Source organism: Dunckerocampus dactyliophorus, chromosome 2 (genome assembly GCF_027744805.1).
Source record: "Dunckerocampus dactyliophorus isolate RoL2022-P2 chromosome 2, RoL_Ddac_1.1, whole genome shotgun sequence".
Classification (NCBI taxonomy): Eukaryota; Metazoa; Chordata; class Actinopteri; order Syngnathiformes; family Syngnathidae; genus Dunckerocampus; species Dunckerocampus dactyliophorus.
Window position 1 is genome coordinate 24927880 of NC_072820.1, and position 19031 is coordinate 24946910.

The following is a 19031-nucleotide window of genomic DNA, read 5'->3' on the forward strand; positions in this document are numbered from 1 at the left end:
TAACGCTGGTCCACAGTTCCACACCCAGGACAAAAACCACACTGCTCCTCCTGAACCAAAGGTTCAATTATCCATCGGACCTTCCTCTCCAGAACCCCTGAATAGACTTTACCAGGAAGGCAGGGGGGTGTGATCGCACGATAGTTGGAACACACCCTGCGCTGTACCGAGCCCACCACTGAGTTGTAAGGCACTGTTTCCTCATTGGAAGACATGTGGGATTGAGGAGGTCTTCGAAGCGTTGCCTCCACCAGTCCCCAACATCCCAAGTCAAGATCAGCAGCACACCATCCCCACCATACATGGTGCTGCTTCCCCCTCCTGAGACAATGGATGGTGGTCCAGGCCTCTTTGAAGACGTCAGGAAGTTGTTCTCCTTGGCTTCCCCCAAACTCCTCCCATGTCTGAAATTTTGCTTTACTGATTACTGATTACTGTTTGTAGTTTCATATTTTTTTGTTTTATGTCTGAATGTGTTGTATTTACTTTTATCCCATTCTTTTTTGTTTTGTCCAAACAATATTTCATAATTTACAGTGTAATTGTTACATAACACAACTGCATTTATAGAGACTGTATATACAGTGGTGTGAAAAAAGTGTTTGCCCTCTTCCTGATTTCTTATTTTGTCACACTTCAGATCATCAAACAAATTTAATAGTAGTCAATGACAACACAACTGAACACAAAATGCACTTTTTAAATTAAACCTTTGTATTATTAAGGGAGAAGAAAAAAAAACACACCTGCTGGCCCTGTGTGAGGGTGGGCCACCCTTAGCAGCAACCAATGCAATCAAGTGATAACTTGCAATGAGTCTCTTACAGCGCTGTGGAGGAATTTTGGCCCACTCATCTTTCCGGAATTGTTCTAATTCAGCCAAAATGGAGGGTTTTCGAGCATGAAGCGCCTTTTTAAGGTCATGCCACAGCATCTCAATAGGATTCAGGTCATTCTTTGACTAGACCACTCAAGTCTTCATTTTGATGTGCATCTTGCTGGTGTGTTTTGGATCATTGTCCTGCTGCAGAATCCAGGTTTGTTTCAGCTTGAGGTCACAAACAGATAGCCGGACATTCTCCTTCAGGATTTTTTGGTAGACAGCAGAATTCAAGGTTGCATTCATCACAGCAAGTCTTCCAGGTCCTGACGTAGCAAAACAGCCCCAGACCATCACACTACCACCACCATATTTTACTGTTGGTATGATGTTCTTTTTCTGAAATGTGGCGTTACTTTTACGCCAGATGAAATGGGACACACACCTTCCAAATAGCTCAGCTTTTGTCTTGTCACACCACAAAGTATTTTCCCAAAGGTCTTGAGGATCATCAAGATGTTTTCTGGTCAAACTGAGACGAGCCTTAATGTTCTTTTTGTTCAGCAGTGGTTTTGGTCTTGGAACTTTTTGTCCAGTGTCTTTCTTATGGTGGAGTCATGAACACTGACCTTAACTGAGGCAAGTGAGGCCTGCAGTTCTTTGGATGTTGTTGTGGGGTCTTTTATGACCTCTTGGATGAGTCGTCGCTGCACTCTTGGAGTAATTAGGTTGGCCGGCCACTCCTGGGAAGGTTCATCACATGTTTTTGCGATATTTAGATAATGGCGAGTCCCAAAGCTTTAGGAATGGCTTTATAACCTTTTCCAGACTGGTAGATCTCAATTAGTCTCAGTTAAGTTATGTTTTAACTGGGGGGCACACAGGATCATGTATGTTTACATTTTTTTCTCTCTCTTAGTAATAAAATGTTTCATTTAAACATTGCATTTTGTGTTCCGTTGTGTTGTCATTCACTACTATCTACATATGTTTGATGATGTGAAACATTTAAATATGACAAAAATGAAAAAAAAAAAAAATCAGGAAAGGGTAAACACTTTTTCACACCATAGTATATTTGAAGTTTGAAAACAGGACCTTCAAATAGCACATTTTAAATGTTATTTGTTAAATGTCCAATATGATTCTGCTGTGGTGGATTAGCATTAAAGTATCACCTGTTCAAACCCCTGCAGAGCCATACCTTAAACCCGCATGACCACCAAGCTTAACTATGACCCACATCTTTTTACTTTATGCATGGGTCAGACACTAATAACTATATACAGTAGAAACTTAGTAGCCTGTGGGGGGGCAGCGGTGAACTGTCTGTGAGGGCATGACAGAGAGGGAGCACTTTCAATATTAGTGCAGACCTGCCAACATGTATGACTTTGTCGTACTCAGCATGCAATTTGACACTTGAATATGCTTGTATGCTTCACTGCTCTCCATTTTGTTGCATTTCGCTGGTTTGAGTTTTGAGTTCAGTCTGTACAGTACAGATAAATAAATAAATATTAGCAGTTTCTCAATAGTATTTCAAATCAGGGGTCACGAAAATATTTCTGTCCCACAGTGGGGGCATGACAGAAAATAATTGAGAACCATTGGTTTAGCCCCTTACAAAGATATGGACAGTCCTGATTTTTTATGCAGGGATTATTGGATCACAGGGATGAATGTAGAAAAAATGCAGACAAAATAACATTAAATAAAGGTTAAAAATCTATTTTCTGTACAAGTATTTTTTAAGTATTTGATCCCAATACATAAGGTGGTTTAGTCGTATATATTGGCAACCACAGAGGTCAGGCGTTTCTTGTGGTTGCTCACCAGGGTTGCACACATCTCAGGAGGGATTTTTGGGTTCCACCTCCATGTTTGATAGTCAGGATGCTGTTGGTGAACTCAAATTCTTCTCTCTCCTAAGCCTTGTGTGTTGTCATGTGTCAAGGTTCGGATGGGTCTGTACATGTGTCTTCTTGAGCAGGGGGATCTTGCGGGCACTGCAGGATCTAAATTCATTACAGCAAAGTGTTTTGCTCTTGCTTTTCCTGCTGACTGCGCTCCCAACTCCCTTGACATCATCAACCATATCCTCCCTTGTCATTGTGGTTTACTCCCTCACTTTTCTCAAAGTCATCCTTACCTCACCAGGTGAAATCTGGCATGGAGCCCCAGACCCAAGGTGATGGATTTCTTCCATTGATCAAGGATTGCACCAATAGTGCTCTCTTTCACACCAAACTTATTCTTCATGCGCTTCTAGTCCATTCTAGTCTTGTACAGAGGTCTACAAATGATGAGGTCAGCTCTTTGGTCTTGCCCATGGTGGTGCAGACGTTTGATTGAAACAGAGTGTTTGAGTAACAGGTGTCTTTTATCTGCGTAATGACTTGAGATTAGCGTACGTTCTTGGGGGGACAGGACTCATTTGTGTGTTTCATGGACACATAACCGCTCTGTTGGAGGTCACAGTGCTTACTGTTCAGTAGGGGATCAAATATGTCTTTTTCTCTGTCAAATACAGACATTTTTTTACATTCTGTCCCTGGCAGGGATTGGTACTGGCTGGTTTGCTGAACTCCAAAATGGAGACACCTTAGTGTGAGCAAAAGACTAGAATTTATTGATACTTAGAGTATGTCAACAGGGGTGGAGGGACTCCTCGATGGGGAGTGCAGGGAAGACTGGGCAGCGAACGAAGCAACGGGGTCAGGCAGGGAAGAAGGTGAATCACGCTGCAAAAAGTGCAGGAAAAGCAGGAGGTCAACAGAAGTGGCATAAAACATGAAGAAACAATCTAAACTGGTGGTGGTTCCTTCAGGCGGGCCTACGCAGCGATGATTCCACATCGGGACCTTTTCAAGAGTTGTACATCAGGACACTGCAATAAGGGAATGAAAGGTAGGGGAGGGCAGAAGGGGAACCGTCCCGCTCAGGTACAGTAAAGCTACCATAAACGTTTTGGACTGTCCATATCTTTGTACAAAATCAGCAGGGGATCAAACACTTATTTTCTCTGCAGTATTACTCAACTCAGACAAAATGACCAAAAATAACAAATAACTTGTCATGTTAGACACTTTAATTCACTTCATTTATAAATTCCCGTATTTGCCTGTACGCACAACATATATAAACATACACTGAAAATTCCTAATGGACTTCCTCCTTTTGACAACTTGTTTGACCTTTCAGATTTACCCAAACTTCACGCCCAAGTTTCTCTCCATCGGCCAGGGACCTTTCAAACGTGGCTCCCGTCTGAATGGCAGACGTGCAAAATGGAGGACTGAAAATAGATGAGCCAAGGAAGCGAGAAAAGAATGTGGAGCAAGAGGAAAAAAAGACGTGGGAGAGAAAGACGAAACCAACACCACCACCATCATTTCTGGATGGATGAGATGACTCTTGGGTGTTCGGCGCAACCTGATTGGACTGGGGATGATTTGTGCCTCCACTTAGAAGGCAGTGAAAGTTGAAGCAAGTGGTCTCTGGTTGGCAACGAGAGAGAAAACAACACCTGAGCCTCAGCGTTAGGTTCTCGATCAGGTTTCGAAACAAGCGCACACATGGACCATGAATGTGAGTGAGTGTGAGGGCTACAATTTCCGTCGCCTTTGCAGTCTTTTGAATATGGTTCATCTATAATGCTCCATTTCCACCCAGCACCTCTTGAAATTTGAAACGTTTCCAATGCTGCAATAAAGTTTGTGCCTCATCCAGCTTATATGAAGACCCTTTTTGAATTTGCCTTTTAGAAGAAACACACTTCTGCTTGCTATTGCTTCAGTGTGTCCTACCATTAAATGTGCTTTTTCAATGACTTACCAGTCAGACTACGCCTCACAATCACACGGCACCATTCTGGCCGTTTGTTATGCCAGCTGGGAAGTATGGCAGCCTTGCAGATATTGTGATTTTATGTGTGAAACTGCTTACCAACTGTCTATCACAAAATATCAACACAAGTGTACTAGGATTGAACACAGGTTTGTGTGTATCTCGGTGGTTCTGACATTTGTGTGTGATTGTGGGTGTGTGCGTTGTGCACTGGATATGTTTGTCGACGCACTTTGAGCTGATGGACGCCAACAGCTGCCGTACCGTTTTACAGAGTGACGTGTTGGCGGGTGAAAAGGGTCGGAGGCAGGAATGTGAAGCGCTCGACTGATTCTCTTCCCGCCGGTCCTGGGAGAGTGACTCTATTTCTACCAGCATGTCTGTTGATCTTTTCATGTCTCTTTTATCTGCACTGTCAAGGCCAGCAGGTTTCTGAAAGGGTTGGGTAATACGGGAACTGTTGGTATCACTTTGATACCAAGCAAATACAGGGCCGGTACTGCTGATTCCCATAATGATACCAATTTTCTTACATGCAATTGTTTGAGTCAATAGTGCAAAAATAAAAGAAAAAACTACTATTGGCTTTCATTTAAATCCATTTGCCCCCAAAGCCCTTATTCCCTGAGTTTGTAAATACTGTAACAATATATAAATACAGTAATCCCTTGTTTATGGCGGTTAATTGGTTCCAGACCCAACTGTGACAAATTCATTTCCGCGAAGTAGGATTCCTTCTTTATAAATGGAATATTTTTGTAGTTGGAGCATAGAAAACTGGCTTACAACCTTCTAAATACAATTTTTAACATTATTAGAGCCTTCTAGACATGAAATAACACGCCTAGAGTCACCTTTACACTCATATTACCCTATATAGTAGACATAATAAGAGAAAATAAGACATAAATAAGACTGGTGTTTGTGTGTGTTGCTGTAAATGTGTTCCGGTGCTAGGGGAGCTGGGTGCAGGGGCGGACAGAAAGTGACATCAGGGGTTCAGAGTTGAGTTTTAGCTTGGCACTGGTTACGGCCGCAACAGTAGCTTGTGTTAGGGATTATTGTGCCTGTTGTGAGATCGTTCAAACCTGCAATAAAAAGCTTTTTTTTCGGCGATCAAGTCTGGTGCTTGTGTGTCTCTCCAACATTACAGTAACATTACTGACACCTAGTGACCAGTGTACAATACTACATAACTGCTTCTGAATGCCTTATCTTTGTATTTTTATTCATTTAGCCATTTATATGTTTGGAAATGCTTCATTCTGGAATTTCCCCATGTGGGACTAATAAAGGCATATCTTATCTGGAGGGGAAAAAAGGAACATTTGCTTAAATATGCTTTTTTTTTCTTTTTTTTTTTACAAACAGGCCGTATTCAACCACCAGTGATTTGCCAATATATTTTTCAAAAACTGCAATAGAGTGAAGTCACGAAATTCAGTGCTGAGGGATTACTGTATAAATATAACAATGTAACAATACAGTGGATCCCCGTGCATTCTTTCATTCATTCATTCACAGCTGTGAAAAATGGTTGTTTTTTTTAGTCTGTTTTTTCCGGATCATATCTCATTCACCCTAATTGACAGTAATTTACAAATAGGTGATTATACAGGTAACATGTACAGCTTACATGTTTATGTCTTTATACTGATAATGTCTTTTCAGCCAAAAAGAATAAATAATAACTTGGTGCATGTAAACGCTAATACTTGAGTTACTGGTAGAGGAATGATACTTTTACTATTGTAAGTGTTAGCTTTCAAGATAGGGCAAGTTTGTCACATTAGTATTTTGTTTTATGAAATTATTCATGATATATGCTGGATTTCTGACTGTTGGCTTGTTTTTTGTCCATTTAGGTGCTTGTGATTTGAATCAATCAATTTTATGGAGCTTTTAGCTGATTGGGCTGCGGGGCCTGTCCCAGCTGACTTTGGGCAAGAGGTCGCCAGCCAACAGTATAGGCAGACTTACAGTACATTCATACTTAGTGACAATTCAGAGTCTCCAATTAACCCAACATGCATATTTGTGCATGTGCGGGGAAAACATAGTACCCGGAGAAGACCCAAGTACAGGAAGAACAAACTACACCCAGTTCTTGGTAAATGGTCTTTCACTTGTATAGCGCTTTTCCATCTCAAAGCGCTTTGACACTGTTAGCACATTCACCTACTGATGACGCAGCATCAGGAGCACCTGTAAAGACTCTTGCCCAAGGATGGATCACGGGAGGACTGAGGATCAAACCTGCAAGCCTAAGGTGGGGAGACGACCACTCTGCCACCGGAGCCATGCCGCCCCATCTTCTCCCAGATCTCATGACTGTGTGGCCAACATGCTAACCACTACGCCATCATGCAGCCCAATTCAACACATGGAACTTTTTACACGTTTTAAGCGAGTGAATGATACTGTAATTTGATCCATGAACAGATGGACTCTAAACACCCAACTACTGACTGGTGTGTGCAAAGACCGCCGAACAAAGTGCGTAATCTCAGCACTTGACAAAAAAAAACAAGTAAAGTCATGAAAGTAAAAATTGTGGGCTTTTTTTAAACACCGGTACATGTATGCTGTACATTTTACCTGTATTATCACGTATTCATAACATACTACCCACTTATGGTGAATATGATTTTTTTTTTTACTACAAACCTGCAAATTTTCGGGGCTATGCATGCTCAATCAAATGTTCTGAGTTCATCTGTATAGCTAGATTAGCAATCATTGTTTGACTTCTGTTCACCCATTTAAACTATCTGTGTCGTATCTGTACTCGGAGTGGGCGGGGCAGAAACCGAGAGTGGGCGTGGTTTAACCGCAAATGGGTGGGGCTTAAATCTGTACATTATTTTAAGTCTGACATTGACATGGATTGATTAGAAGTTGCTATATTTATTGTTTATTATTCAGCTATCTGTGTACTGTGTATGTGTGGAAGTGACCTGCAGGACTTCATTATTTCATTATTTTTTAATGATCTGTGTGAAGTTGGTGATCCATGCAAACTTCCAGTGATGGCAAACAGGGAAATAATCTGTCAGCCTTGTTCACTGTAGTTTTCTCAAAAGCACTGCGTTCGGTACTACGAGCGGTTTTCCAACTGACTTGATATCACCTGCCAAATTAGAGGCAAGCAGACAAAAAAACAACAGTCAGTAACAACAAAATGACTAACAAGCAGTTGTCTTAATCTCCAGCCATTCATTTCTATACCGCTCACAGAATTCATTTCTTTGTACAGATGATCACCATAAGTTGATCGCATGCATGCTTGGTTGAAATGAGGAAAGTCAACAGGCTTAGTTTGATTTTGTCTTATGTTTACTATTTTATTATTTTACCTTTAGGTTTCGGTCATTGCTATCATATTTGACAATACATAGACAGCGTGTCCCTAAAGTCTGGACATGCAGTTTGCACATATCATGTACTTACTGTACATTACAGAAACAGGGAAATTCATTCTTAGTAAATGAAAACTGAAATTATTGAAAATCATTAAAATAAACATGTAATTAATTTGAAAATAGTTTTTAAAATATCTGAATAAAATGTAAATATATAAATATGAAATTATATTCATACATTCTATGTATTCATGTTATAGTATTTATTTATATTGCAAACGTTAGGCGTTGGGGCATCCTGTACAACAAAAAGCAAACTGCATTTGACTTTAGTAAAAGTGAACGTTTCTTGTCAGAAAAAAGGCTTAGGTCTTTAAGTAGCTGGTATCTATTGTACAACTGCATTGTACTAGTAAGGAAAAGTACTCTTAAAAAGTACACGGAACACTGTTGTTAAAGACCAGTCAAACTGAACCTTTTAGTCTTAGGCCAGCATAAGACACAAAATATCCCCGCTTGGCTGCCGAAAGTAAACGAAAAGTAACAAGTGGCGATAGGGCTCATCGGAAATGCAACCATTTTCTTGTGAAAACATAATCAAGTGGTAGAAGTCGGACCTAACAGAAATTGTAAAGTAAATAGCACTTTAGATACAGTATTGCCACATTTGAAATGTGCCGAAAGTACTGTATGCACGTGCAGGATGGAGCGCTAGGCCTGCATCTGGTGGCGCTAACGTTGTCCTGTAGGTGGCAGTCAATCATCATAGCTCAACAATTCAACACAAATCACGTTGACTAACAATGTTTGTTTTGGGGGGCCGGGGGGGTTAAGTTCTATTACTACAGAATTTGTATTTATTCACCTGTTATTTTTTTTTATTAATTAGCGTGATCAACGTACTGTATATTTTACTTACTTAAAGAAAAAGTAAGGCTGTCATCCAAACAGGGAAAAGCTTTTCATTGTATTATTCTGATTTATGCCTCCAAATAAAATTGTCATAATCTCTGGAGTGTACTGGTACAACTTTTAAAGCATGGGTGTCCAAAGAACGGCCCGGGGGCCATTTGTGGCCCATTGGCACATTCAAAAATGTCAAAAAGCTACAAAAAGAAAGGACAGAATTTAAATGTTAATACCAACAACCAGAATGTTTTCCATATGTATAAATGATCTTGGATTGGCTTTAGCCCTTTCTGCTAATTGAAAAGTATTAAAATAGCCCTCACATCCTTAGATTTTTCAGTATGTGGCCCTCGGAAGAAAGTTTGGACACCCCAGTCTTGAAGCTTTGCAAAAGTCATCCTTTAATAAAAATTCAAAATGTAATAATTGTATTGTTTATATAGCTGTATTTCGTGATGTTCAACTGCAGATGAATCCACTCTCTAGTAATTGTCATGTTGAGCATTTGATCATTGTGTAGTTTTAAACACTGTTGAAGCTATAAAATGTGTACGTCCAAAAAAAGAACTACGGTAAATAAAAATGCTGTCCTGGTTGTATACTATCTCTCGCACAGTGTGGAAAGCGCATGGACGGTATAGGCAATTTTGGAAAGAACTTATTTTCCCGTATTTATTTTTGTTGGCGCTTGCTCAGTTGTAAGGAGCAGAAAGTGTTCATCTAATTTTTTGTGAAAAAATTCAAACTGTCACGTTTTTTTTACACCTTTTTTTATACCTCTAGCTCCCTCAGATCCTCCTCCTCCGTCCACTTCACCGTCCCACCCGCTGCAGAGCTTTCAGCCGCTCTGCTCCCAAACTTTGCAACTCTCTCAAACCGGGCATCTGCAACATAAGTTCTTCCTCTCTTAAAATCCACACTCAAAACCTACTTATTCAGGACATCTTATTTTCTCTAATATATCATGACATTTTTGTTAATTTGATGTTATTTCATTTAATTATGTATTTTTTTTATTATATGTGTGTGCGTTGCTATTATTATTATTATTACTACTAATACTAGAGCTTGGGTGTCCAAAGTCTGGCCCATGGGCCGTTTGCATCCCATAGTTGTTTATTTTGTTTTTTTAATTGGTAGATGAAAAAAAAATATTTACAAAATTATCAGGTGAATATTGATAATAAAAATTTCAAAAGGTGATAATAAAGTTGAAGTGTTGCTGCTGTTGGACGTCCGACTAAAACCAATATTTGCTATGCCGCCATCACTTTGGGTTTTTTCTTTAATTACACAGGGTGACCCGAAAGTCTGGACATAAAATATACACATTTACAGTAATCCCTCGTTTATTGTGGTTAATTGGTTCCATACCCAACTGTGATAAGTGAATTACCGCCAAGTAGGATTCCTTATTTATAAATAGTTGTAAAGTTAGACATAAATAAGACTGGTGCTTGTGTGTATTGCTGTAAATGTGCTTCAGTGTTAGGGGAGCTGAGTAGGGGGCGGACAGGAAGTGACGTCAGGGGTTCAGAGTTGAGTTGGCTTGGGTTATCGCTGCAAGAGCCCGTGTTTAGGGGCTGTTATTGTGCATGGGTTATTGTGCCTGTTGTGAAATCATTCAAAACTGCAATAAAAGCCTGTTGTTCGGGCGATCAAGTCTGGTACTTGTGTCTCACCCAACATTACAATAACATTACTGACACCTAGTGACTTGTGTAGATTACTACAAATCATCACAACGTCTTTGAATATGTCTCCTGAATGCCTTGTATTTGTATTTTACTTCCTTCTGTCATTTTTATACTTGAAAAGACTTAATTTAGGAAAAAAAATTAAAAATTGCTTAAATATGCACATACAGCGGAACCTTGGTTAGCGTAATTAAATCATTCCAGAAGGTCTGATTCTGACCGAAATCATTTTTCCCATCAGAAATCAGGTAAATCCAACGAATCTGTTCCAGAAAGCCAAAAATGTTAACCCAAAACACATTCTTAAAGCTTTACAATTATGATTTTACATGCAGGAAAAAGAAATTAAATGCATCTACAGTAAATACAGTACATATAAATGAATGAAAGGGATAAATGAACATTTAAGGTTTGTGATGGAAATCTTGTATTTTAGCATTAGGTCAACAGATTTGAACAAATACAGTATTTCTGCTAACATGCACTAATGTCAGACTGATTTGCTAGCAGAACAAACGATGCTTTGCTATGATTATTTGCTTGTGGCTTGAGCCGTTCTGTCCCCAAAACAAGTTTCTCCAATGGCGTTTCCACATCAACAGGTCCTGATCATGTTTGTATAACTATGCTCCTGTCCTGTCCTTTGGGGGGACACTTGCGGCAGACTCAACTGTCTGTTCCAACTGTCTTCCCCTTCTACAGAATAAATACCCAAAAAGATAGATCTGTCGTTGAGCAGTTTATTTCTTCTCCCCACCAGTGCTAACGGAAATTTTCCACAAGATGTTACTATTACCTTCATTGAAGACGTGATTCTTGACAACTGTCCCCAAAGACACAATGTGGCAGTGAGATCAACCACCACCACCTTCTTGTTTTGACGGGAGTTGATTTTTGAATTCAATATTCAATTGCTTCTCACCTCAATACTGTAACCCAAAATTAAGCCAAAGAAAGTTCATTTTGATAAAGAAGGCGAGAAACACTATTGAATTCAAGAAATATTGTGGCAAAACAGGAAAATGGTGTCCATGTGGTGTCTTGGTGCAATATCGTCTCAGTCAATTGAATCGCAACAACAGTTATCTCATGGTACTCTACACATGAATGTCACACTCATAAATGAAAACAATGAAAAAACTCCCTCTGGGGGAAAAAACGTGAAACAGAACCCACGGTTTGTGGGGCGGCCATCTGTCTCGACTGGTTGCATTGAGATAGAAAAATAGAGTAGAAGGATATAGATGAAGCCAGAAAACAGGAGAGTCTTCATCTTAGTCCAAGGAACATAGCGGAGTATATCAGTGTATCAGGTGTCACTTCTAATTATATGCCTTAGCAAAAAGGTGGGTTTTGAGTTTACTTTTAAATATAGAGAGGGTGTCTGCCCTCCAGATTGAGTCGAGGAGATAGTTCAATAACAGAGGAGCCTGATAACTAAATGCTACACTTGCTTGTTAGGTAGGTCGAGCTAGCTAACAGAGAGAAGTTGTATGAAAAAGTCAGCCAGCTGAAGTTTACCTTTATACACGTGTGCGGGTTTCTAGAGTCAAGAACAATAACTCGGCAACATTCTTTTAGAAGCCATGAGAAGAATAATTCATAGATATTTCTGAATGAAGTAGTCATCTTTATTGTTAGCACACGTCTAAAAATACTGTACTTCGAGCTACAGTATATCCATAAATGCATGAAATCGTTGCAGCATCGTTAATGGCTGTATATCGTTTACAATCCACACGACACAGATTCAGACAGACATCAGTACCGTACTAGCGCACAAGTAAGTATTATTGCATTTCTTATAGTTTTTTCTGTCCTCAACTCACCCCGTGCCAATTCTTCCTCTGTTCATGTTGATTCCATAACCCACACTTCTGTCAGACTATTGTTTTAAATTATTACTTTTTCTTGTCACTCTTCGTACCTTTTGTGTAGTGAAAGGGGTGATATTTTGTCATATTATTGCTTGTGTTTGTGCTGAACTTATGTTTGGGAGGTATTCATTAATATAGATTTTTTTCAGTTTTCAGATCACCCTATTGTTTCTGATGAATTACATTATTGCTTATGGATTTCAGATTTCTGCAGAGGACTGTTATTTCAATAGTAGATGGATAGTATAAGATGGATGGATGGATAATATTAAGATTTCGTTCTCTCATAAAATTACAACTTTTTTCCCGCTTAATATTATGACTTTTTCTTTATATTGACTTTATTCTTGTGAAACTACTGCTCTTTTGATTTTTTTTTTTTTGTTTTCTTGTTTAATTGAATTTTTACAACGTGCTGAGGGCCAATAAAAAGGCAGCTGCAGACCACAAACAGCCCATAGGCCGCACTTTGGACACCCCTGCATTAATTCAGCACGAGCATATTGAATTCCCTGTGATGAGTCAAGTGACGTAAACGATATTCTGATGGGCTTTTTAATGTTAAAGCTGGCTACTTAGTTTTAATTTGACACAAATACGGGAACCACTCAAAAAGGCATACATATTTCAGCATTTCTGTTATTTCAAATTAGGCCTACACATGCCCTTTCTGCTCTGTCGGAACAGGTACAAATTAGAAACATTTTAACTTTTAAAGGTTTAGAAGCTGTGTCATGTTTTGCGGCTGCTGACTAGTTTTTCTTTACTGGAAGAGGAGGCAAAATGGCAAAAACGTTGCCGACCCCAGCCTAAATAAGTTCCTGATTAATTGACTAAGAAAATAATGTTTAGCTGCAGCCCTAGTACAGTGTGTCCACAATTATTAGGCAATTTCCATTATTAATAGTTTTGTTGTTTAACAATAACAGTGCTCTTGGTCAATTCAAAAAGTGAGGTTTTGGCATTTGTTGAGAATATCTTTGTGCACAATTATTAGGCAACTCAAAGAAAAACAAAAATAGTCCCATCTCACAACTTTATTTTCATTTTTTTAAGCCAGAATGATAAACAACACAAACTTTACAAATAAATATTTCTGAGATTTCCAAAAATAGCCACCCTTCTTTTCAATAACAAGGAAAAGCCTTCCATCCATGGAGTCTGTCAGTTTCTTGAGCAGTTCACCATCAACTTTTTGTGCAGCAGCAACCAACGCCTCCCAGACACTGTTCAGATAGGTGGACCTTTTTTCACTTACAATATCTTACGTTTAAGGGCCCACAAGTACTCAATAGGGTTGAGGTCAGGTTAGCAAGGACGTCATGTCATTATTTTTTAAGACCTTTATCAGCTAGCCACACAGTAGAGTACTTGGATGTGTGAGATGGAGCATTGTCCTGTATAAAAATCATGCTCTTCTTGAAAGATGCACATTTTTCCTGTACCACTGTGTTAAAAAAAAGTGGCAGTAGGTTTGGTAATTGAGTTTGAGTCAATCTTCAAAGAGCCCAACAAGCTCATCTTTTAATAACTCCAGCCCTTACCAGTACTCCACCTCTGCCTTGCTGGCGTCTGAGTTGGAGTGGAGCTCTCTGCCCGTTGCTGATGCAGCCACGGGCCCATCCCTCACCAGTCCATAAAGCGTTCATAAAATCTGTCTTCAGATATTTCATGGTCATAGCCTTTCAACTTGTGTGTCTTGTTCAGTGGTGGTCGGGTTTCAGCCTTTCTTACCTTGGCCATGTCCCTGAGCACTGAACACCATGTACCGTACTTCTGGACACTCCAAGTAGATTTCAGTCCTGAACATGACAGCACTGGAGGAGGATGGGTTCCTGGGAGCTTCAGGTTGGATTTTTCTCAAACATTTGGTAGTTAATTCGCATGTTTTTCTCTCGACACGTTTCTTGCGACCCTTTTGTGCACTTGCAACAAAACATGTAATGGCTCTGTGGTCATGTCCTAATATCTTGGCAATTTCAAGAGTGCTGCATCCCTATGAAAGATGCTTTACAGTTCTTGACTTCTTAGAGTCTTAAATCTCTTTTCTGCCCCATTGACTTGCCTAATAATTGTGCACACTGTGTAGTTCCCCCCAAAAACAACAGCAAAATTGTTTTGCGTGTGTTCCGCAAGGTCTGTTGTATCGCCACCATCATTTTATTATATCATTTTATCAATCACTGTCTGTCAGTGTCCTCCATGCTGAAGGTAAAGGGCTTATCATAGCCCATAAGATGGTTGTAGTCCTGAGGGAAGGGGAATAGGTCAGGGTTCACCAGCAGCCCTGTGTCGTTGGCATAGAACGTGGTGAACATCTTGCTGACATTTGGTATCCTGACCTGATTCTGATGGAAGACCATCCTGTGCTCAGTGAGGAAGACGCTGTAGGTGATGGCGGTGTAAATGTCTCTGTCTGGGTTGTGGTACAGACGGATCACATAGCCCTTGGTAATGAGGTGGAGGAGCACAGGGGTGAGGAAGGTGAAAAAGCCAATAACGCCGCAGAAAGCTAGCTGCACGGTGAGGCTCTGGACTCCCAGTCCGGTCTTGAAGAGGATCTGCGGCATGAGAAAGAGACTGGCTCCACTGGTGCTGTAAGAGAACATTTTAACCCCTAGGACACCAAACAGGAAGACAAAGTCATTGTCAAGAGGAAGTCCTGTTACCTTTCCATTAACAGGTGATCTAGCCACAATGTATTGAAAACGCACCATAAAAAGTTAGTCAACAAAACAGTAGGGTTCCAATAATAAAGTTAAAAGTTTCATTTCTTTTCTTTTCATACAGTATGTCACATCACCCCTAATATTTCATATCTTTTCGTGGGATATCACTAAAGAAATGACACTTTGCTACAGTGTAAAGTCATCAGTGTACAGCTTGGATAACAGTGCACATTTACTGGCAGTGATACAGCCTTATGTTAAATTGTACCAACTGGCCCAATCACTCATTTTTCTCCCATGAGTCATGTGTTACAAGGTCTCAGGTGTGAATGGGGAGCAGGTGTGTTAGATACATTTGGTGTTACGGCTCTCAAACTCCATCATACTGGTCACTGTAAGTTCAACATGGCACCACATGGCTGAGAAGTCTGAGGTTGTGGAAAAAAAGAATAGTTGCGCTACATAAAAATGTTCTAGGCAACCCACAGCTCTTCAGCCTCGTTGCTGTGGCTCCATTCCGTCATGACAATAGGGAAAAAAAATACTGTAATTACTATCTATGTTTGTTTACATCTTTGAGATCAAAGTGAATCTTTAACTTTTTTTTATGTTTATAATCTGTCAATCAAAATGTGTCACATCCACGTCAATGGCCCTTGCCTTTACTTGCAGGTCATTTCTTGAGTATGCAATCCCCTTTATGACAATTAAGGATAATGACAAGCTGTACTCGTTTCAAATGCATTATCCATAACGGATACGCGCCCTATATATACAGTATACATATACACATACTGTATACACACACACACACATATTAGAGGTTCCTGATCGATCGGCCACTAATCAGCTAATTTCCATGAAAAACCGTGAGATTGGCAAATGTCGATAAATGCCTTTCAAAGCCGATGCCTGTGGCTAGCATCCCCATCAGCAGTGTAGAGCATCAATAGTGACTTTTCTCCCCCTTCGCCCTGTGAGCAGAGTTCTGGTCGTTTTTTCGTGTTTAAGAAAGTAGTTCCGGCTAGTTGGTGGGGTCACAAGTAAAGCATTCTGCTTCTCGAAACAAGACACTGCGTGCTACCTCTTATCCATTGTTGTGTATGCGTTCAACAGTGTTTAAATGCACGGATGAAAAGCACTGTGACGTGAGAGAGTGAAAGAGACAGCTACGCTAGAGTGATATTGAAAAATACAAAAATATTAGGGTTGGGAGGTATGGACCATGTACCACAATGTATGTATCACAATATTTTTGTGATGTATCGCGATATGACGATTGAATTACATTCAGTGGAGTCTTGTATAAAAAGCTACAAACCATAACCCATATAAGTGAATCCACTTATGTCAAATTATAAAGCACATTTATTGATTTATTGGTAAACTGCAATGTAGCAAGTGCATTTAGTTTCTTGCAGGTGGGCTGAAGTGTGACAAAGCAACTCACCACGGACTGCCCTTCCAAGACTGCCAGTGTAAATCAGACTGCCGTCATCAGATCGAGATGTGGTGGAGAGGCAAGAGGTGGAGGGAGCGTGAGGCTGCACCTGCATTAATAAAAACATTATTAATCACCCATCCACTTGACAAGCGAGAGATGCAGTTGCATCAGTAGTAGTCTCCTGGATTGACAAGAATCAGCCATAAATCCTTAGATTAATCCATTGAAGAGACACCGGGTATCACAAGACTAGCAACCAGTTGACAGTCCATCTCTTAAACAATGCGAGGCCTGGGCTGCCGGCAAAAGGATTGTCGGTCATTCTCCATAGCTTGGCATGACATCACAAAAACACATCAGCAAAACATATGTACATTATTGTGATCTAATTTATCTTATCCATTATGTATTGTGTAAAACTAAGCCGGGAACAACATTAAATTAAAAGCACCAAATTAACACAGACCTACCATCCACCAGTACGAGCCAGGAGTTTGTTTTTCGCTGAGGGGCACCGAACAAGTATGCACATTAGCACTCAATAACGTCAGCAAATCTTACAAAGTATCCTACATAAATCCTACATAGTATCAGCATTTGGGACCGAATGTGAGATGAAAGAAAAACGGGAAAAATACAGTATAAGTCCATCTTTGCAGCGTGGGAGAAAGTTAGATGTTAAAGTTAAACATGCAAAAACCGGAGCTTCTGTGTTTGGACGTTGATGTCGGCCACCTTACTTACAAGGTTGCGCAAACGACACTGCCCTTTTTGTTACACACCATCGCGAGGTTGACGCGTTTGTAGTTCAATAATATTGTTGAATACAATAGTACCTTTGGTTTCAGATGAAGCTGTGTCCTTCTGACCGCATGCAGCTGATTTCCAGTCAGTCCGCCGAAACAAAACATCGGAGTGTATCCACTTGGTGAAGCAACAATGCGTGTCTGACTGACCACTTTAGAAATAAAACAAACGCGGGCCCTACGCAGATTATTGACAAAAAACATGTTTCTTTTTAAATGACTTTCCAAAATGTACTAAACATCCGAAGCGATGGACACTGCGGAAATGCGACGGCAAGTCCACTGGGACAATTGCTGTTCAGCGGAAGTGGTTTAGCCAAATCAGTTTTTAGGTGCATTACCGCCCCCTACTGTTCTGGAGATTATGCACAAACGTGCATTCTGCGGGACTGTCTTAGACCAGTGTTATGTAATAGTGTTTCGTTTTTTAAAAAATATTTTTAACATAGATAGTCATTAGCAATAAGGCACACAATTGACTAAACAAACAGTAGAATTACAAAATAACTTATAAAAACCAAAACATGAAGTGATGAGTACAGTATATGTTAGAAATAATTTGAAAGAGGAAGATTAAATACATTTGTGATATTTTCTGAACTTTCAGTAGCTTTTTTTTACTGTCCAGTCTGTGGAGCAGATTTTAATAGTGAATTCTGATGTAATGTTTTGCATGGGTAATGAATACATTATGAATGTATTTTATATTGTAATCAGTGTTTTTATCGTATCCTAAAAAAATAGCTTTTTTCTCTGCTTATTTTATTGATTTTATTTCAAGCAATAATAAACCGTTCAAAAAACAAATGCCCATCTGTTTCATCATATTTCCATCTTTGCTTGTGATTGAAAGAGGTGAGCCCAGTGCTTCTCAAGTATCGTATACAGTAGAACCTTGGTTAGCATCATGAATTCATTCCGACTCGGAAATAATGTAAATCCAACGAATCCTTTCCAGAAAGCCAAAAATGTTAACCCAAAACACATTTTTATAGTTTTGCAATTATAGTTTTACAGTCGTCCCTCGCAAAATTACAGTTCAATTATCGCTCCCTCGCTACATCGTGGTTTTTCAGAAATTAATTAATAAACGATCGCTGTTTTGTGTTAGACTATGGTCTATTATTAGTCAAAACATTTTGAAATACAAGTGATATGTAGTATTCTGGTCACTAGGCGGCAGTAATGACATAAAACATTGATGAGATGACATTACCTTACATTACATGACCTTAAAGGGATAATTCGGATTTTTTGACATGAAGTTGTATGACATCCCTATCAACAATATAGTGCGTCAACAGTGACTTACCCCCCACTTGGTCCTGTGAGCCCAGTTCTGTTCGGATTTCGGTGAAGAGGAACATAGTTCCGATTAGTTGCTGGGGCCACTTAAGTAAAGAGTTTGGCTTCTCAAAACAATATGAGTTCAAAAGAGTAATACATTTAGTGTGATGAAGATGGCTGCGACGCTCGCATCTTAGTACATAAAAGTACATAAAAGTACATTGATGATAACATGTAATATTTACAGCATCTTGCTGGATTTTGATGAGTTTCCCCTTAAGTCTCCAAGAGTGTAAACACATTTTCTGCTT

General features: G+C 39.7%; 2 protein-coding genes across 2 annotated transcripts in view; one reads left to right on the forward strand and one right to left on the reverse strand.

The window, feature by feature from the left end:
- LOC129177065 (junctophilin-1-like) overlaps positions 1-6653 on the forward strand; it is a 36786-nt gene extending 30133 nt beyond the window's left edge. Inside the window, exon 7 of the mRNA XM_054767786.1 lies at positions 4025-6653. The gene's annotated coding sequence lies outside the window, so the exon portion shown is untranslated. The remainder of the gene's footprint in view (positions 1-4024) is intronic.
- On the reverse strand, positions 1870-17705 carry tmem70 (transmembrane protein 70). The gene is made up of 3 exons (XM_054767788.1): positions 17464-17705; positions 16634-16733; positions 1870-15131 (listed from the first exon to the last, which is right to left on the reverse strand). The coding sequence occupies exons 1-3, from the start codon at positions 17635-17637 to the stop codon at positions 14695-14697; spliced, it is 711 nt and encodes a 236-aa protein (XP_054623763.1). The 5' UTR covers positions 17638-17705; the 3' UTR covers positions 1870-14694.
- Between the last annotated feature and the right edge of the window lie 1326 nt (positions 17706-19031).

Coding starts and splice junctions, on each gene's coding strand:
- tmem70 (XM_054767788.1), bottom strand. CDS start 17,637: ATGTTTTTTGTCAATAATCTGCGTAGGGCCCGCGTTTGTTTTATTTCT. Junction 16,734..17,463: donor AGCTTCATCTGAAACCAAAG/GTACTATTGTAT, acceptor TTATTAATGCAG/GTGCAGCCTCACGCTCCCTC. Junction 15,132..16,633: donor TCTTGGAAGGGCAGTCCGTG/GTGAGTTGCTTT, acceptor TTGGTGTCCTAG/GGGTTAAAATGTTCTCTTAC.